This window comes from Nymphaea colorata, chromosome 2, assembly GCF_008831285.2.
Source record: "Nymphaea colorata isolate Beijing-Zhang1983 chromosome 2, ASM883128v2, whole genome shotgun sequence".
NCBI classification, from domain to species: domain Eukaryota; kingdom Viridiplantae; phylum Streptophyta; class Magnoliopsida; order Nymphaeales; family Nymphaeaceae; genus Nymphaea; species Nymphaea colorata.
Window position 1 is genome coordinate 10,948,094 of NC_045139.1, and position 3,976 is coordinate 10,952,069.

At 48.8% G+C, this 3,976-nt stretch overlaps 1 protein-coding gene across 4 annotated transcripts; it reads left to right on the top strand.

Annotated features, from left to right (window-relative positions):
* The first annotated feature begins 246 nt into the window (after positions 1 to 246).
* Positions 247 to 2,797, top strand: LOC116248847 (uncharacterized). 4 transcript variants are annotated; one of them, XM_031621854.2, is made up of 3 exons: positions 247 to 681; positions 1,134 to 1,186; positions 1,438 to 2,797. In XM_031621854.2, exon 3 carries the CDS (start codon positions 1,628 to 1,630, stop codon positions 2,435 to 2,437), a length of 810 nt encoding a protein of 269 aa, XP_031477714.1. In that variant the 5' UTR covers positions 247 to 681; positions 1,134 to 1,186; positions 1,438 to 1,627; the 3' UTR covers positions 2,438 to 2,797. The 4 variants fall into 4 exon arrangements, with proteins under 4 accessions (XP_031477714.1, XP_031477711.1, XP_031477713.1 ...); XM_031621851.2 differs by lacking the exon at positions 1,134 to 1,186 and having other exon boundaries at positions 247 to 744; XM_031621853.2 differs by lacking the exon at positions 1,134 to 1,186 and having other exon boundaries at positions 247 to 712.
* The last annotated feature ends 1,179 nt before the right edge of the window (positions 2,798 to 3,976 follow it).

Below are 3,976 nucleotides of genomic sequence, written 5' to 3' on the forward strand. Positions count from 1 at the left end.
CTCATAGCACCGGACCCGAACTCGAAACCAAAAGAGTTAGACAGGTGCATAATCGGTTCCTTTTCTTGACCCGAACCGGTTCACGCGTGTCCCAAAATGACTTCTTTGTCCAGAGGAGTCTGCTTGCTTACGTACGATATTCTTTACCAATTGTGGGCCAGAGCGAGGCTATTTGCGTAATTTCTTGACATGGATCGCTCTCTGTAACTCTCTCTCGCTCTTCTGTCAGGGCGACGCCGGACAATCCGGGGAGCGTTAGCCTCGCGCTCTCTCTCTCTAGAATTTTTTTCGTGACCCTTTAATTCGTGGCTCTCTCGGTCTCCGGGCGGGGAAGAGGGAGAGAGGGAGGGAGGGGGAAGAAGGACGAGGTACAAATCCTCCCTTCTCGCTCAAGATTGCGCAGAGCCGGAGACGGGAGTCTGAATCTCCCTCCCCCTCTGTCTCTCTGGAGCGGCGGCCGCCGGCGTTGTTGCGGTTCCGTGGCGCCGTCGGTTTAGGGAGAAGTTTACATCGGGGGGAGGCTAGATCGGCCGGGAGAGCGCAAAGAAAGGACGTCTCCTCGTCGCTCGAGTCTGCGACGGAAGAGAGTCAGAGGGAGAGGGACGGGGACAGGGAGACGAAAGCGACTGGAGAAAGGAATCCGATGACGCGAGCGGGAGGGGTCGCCGATGCTTGAAAAAGGTTCGCCTCTTGATGCTTGCGGCATCCTCAGGTTGGAGTTTTCACTGCGGTGGAGGGCGTGGGGTTAGCTTTTTTTCTCTTGATCTCGTTTGGATATTGTGGAAATCGAGGCGTTTTTGGACCCTTGTTCTGTTATTTCTGTATATTGGAGGCGGGTTTCCTGGTGATCCTCTGTTTCCGCGTTGTTTTTTGATCGTTGCCGGCGCTCGTCCTCCGGGAATCGGGTCCTAATTCCGGCTTCCTCTTAGAATTTCGTTCGTCTTTATGAATTCCCGCGAATCCTGCTGTTGGCGAAGATACGGAAGCTCTTTTCCTTTCATTTTTGATCACCGATTGTCTTTCTCCCCATCCTGGATAAATTAAAGGCTTTATATTTCAAAACTTTGATGTTCATTCGGTAATTCCGTGATTTCTTCTTTGTTTCGCTATTGCATGTCCTCTGCTTTGTGCAGGCCGAGGAAAAGTTTTGCCCTCAAGCTTCGAACTTTCGGGGGTTTCTCTTCAAGTAGGTCTAGTTTTCCTCTTTCGATTTGTGTCCTGCTGGAAATCTGGCGCTTCTTCAATTGGTTTCTCTTTTTCATCTCTGTGATAAATTAGCCAACCTCTGCTTCGTTTCTTTTTCATCTCTCTGTGATAAATTAGCCAACCTCTGCTTCGTTTTCTACATCCGAAGGATAAATTCCATTTCTCTTGAAAATCCGCCTTTCTAGTGTTAGATATCTGCACCTTTTAATGCGAGATTGATTTTCCTTACAGGTTTGCCGTATTCACGGATCGTCTTTACTAAGAGTATATTCCGCTTTGCTGGCTGCACTTTTAATCGTTTCCGCCATTTTAAAAGATTCATCCCCCAACATTCTCTCGCTCTCCACTATTCATTGGCAGAAAAGTTCATTTCATTGTAATTCTCACCCCCATCGACCAAGAAGATAGTGGGGAAAGGACCATGGAGGAGAGGGGGAGAAGGTCGACGCTTCTGGACCAAATGACCGTCCAGACGCTCAACCTCGGCGATTTCCTCCAAGCGCAAGAGGAGGACCCATCGCAGCAACGCCGGACGCTCGGCGCTGTCCTCAAGATCGAGGACGCACGCGGTGGCAGCCAGAGCCTACTCGACATCCTCAACAGCGAAGACGTCCATAGCGCCCTCCGCCCTGGTTCCAAGATGCCGTGGAAGTCATTCGTCCATCGTCTCAGGCATCGTCGAGTCGCCGCTGCCTTCGCCTGCCCCCCGCCAGCTAGACGGCCGGCCGGGAACGAATCCGAGCACCAGCCCGAGCAGGAGAGCGTGACGTTCGCGCAGAACTCCCCTCCGGAGGAAGTGGCGTCTGAAGGGGAGACGATTCGGCGGGCGAGCATGAACCTCGCGGCGGCGTTGGCGGCAGAAAGGGAGAGCAGTCGGGCCACCGTGGAAGCAGAGGGCTCAATGGCACCGGCGACCGAAGTGGGCACACCGGTCAGGATGTCGCTGATGGCGCTATTGGAGGAGGCAGACCGACCGGCGATGGACGACGGCCCACCGCGGCCGGCGGCGGCAGGCGTGCTGAGGGAAGCTGAGCCTGGCTGCGGCATGGAGGAGGCAGGGCCGGGGGCCGTGGAACGGTCATGTTGCGTATGCATGGTGCGGCACCGGGGCGCGGCCTTCATCCCCTGCGGCCACACCTTCTGCAGGGCGTGCTCGCGCGAGCTGTGGGTGAGCCGCGGCTCCTGTCCTCTCTGCAACGGATTCATCCTCGAGATCCTGGACATCTTTTAGCAGGTACACGTTTCATCTTCCAATTGGCCGATACGGATTAAACAAAATTGGTCTTTTCAACGTCTCCGTTCGTTCCCTTCTCTCGCCTATTCTCTTTTTTTTCGTTTTTCTTTTTCCCCTTGTTTTGTTTTGTTTTTGTTTTTTTTTGTGTTTTCTATTTTTGGGGGATCTTTCACCTGTGATAGATCGCTCCCAACATGGGACAAAAGGAAAAAAAATGGTGTCGAGAAAAAGGGATGAAGATGATGATGGGAATGGGCTTGCGTCTTTCTGCCGATATATTGTAAATGATGAATGTCCGTATGTCTTTGTAATTCAGTTAGCTCGAAAGGTAAAAGCAATTTGGTGCTTCTATTTAAAGCTTGCACTCATGGAGTTTCTTTTATTAAATATTTCCGATGGTAAATTTTCGATTTGTTAGGCGTTCCATTGACCACGACTTATCAAGAGTGGATGTTTACGCTAGAAAATGACGACGGGTCTTTATCTCCCTGTTTCACTGAAGTGTTTCTTTCTCTCTCTCTCTCACATACTTTTCAATGTCACACTCCACCAGATGACATGTTTTTTCCAAGAACAAAAAGTGCTTGGATTTTCCATTTTGCTATAAGCAGGAGTTCCATGAATTTATTTTTAACTTAAGTGACCAATGATGCACCAAATTTTGGCCCTTAAATTCATGTTGGTCGAACTGTGCTAAATCCATCCGAGCTGAAATTGATCATAAAGGTGACATTAATGGGTTTCTGGTAGAAAGAATGGCCTGTCAATTTTTATTGCAACACTGCTGTCCGATTCATCTGACGGCGTTGGCCTGCGCAATTTGGTTTATGAAGAACCGACCATCACTGCACAAATTGGACAACGAGAGACTATAGAGAAGCCTATGCAGATCTATCACATTCAACTATTAGAAAAAATAAAAAAAATTGAGAAAGGGTGAATTATACCAAAGATTACCTTGCAGTGGAAAGTATGAAATCTCGATGAACACCTATCTTTTACTTTGAGCCGCTTATCGCCTGAATCATGAAAAGAGAGTTGACCTAATCATCTGCTAAATCACTTTCTAAGAAAAGCTTCTCCTCCTCTCTCTCTCTCTCTCTCTCTCTCTCTCTCTCTCTCTCTCTCTCTTCTCTGATTTAACAATTCTCAGTGCAAACCCTTCGACCCACTTGCATCATTAATGTCTGTCATCTCATGTAGAAAACAGACGCAGGGAAAGAGACACTTTTTTGACAAATCCTGCTTGGCTTGTGATCTAATGAAGTCACCAACGTGAAAGGGGAGCCTGCAAGAGTCCTCAAGATCAATGGTGGCAGTGGCGTGATGACCGTGGATCTGCAGATAAAATGCCATATTCAATCAAAGAAAGCTTAAAGAAAGGTACTATGTTTACCCAGTACATGAGTTGTCTGTGTCAGGAAGAAAACTAAAGAGGTGAGGTGGGGAATGTAACCATGGATTTATGGGCACCAGATATCATGGCATTTATTGTGGGCATGCTTGGAATAGACTATTCGTAATTAATAAGCTCTC

Coding starts and splice junctions, on each gene's coding strand:
- LOC116248847 (XM_031621851.2), top strand. CDS start 1,628: ATGGAGGAGAGGGGGAGAAGGTCGACGCTTCTGGACCAAATGACCGTC.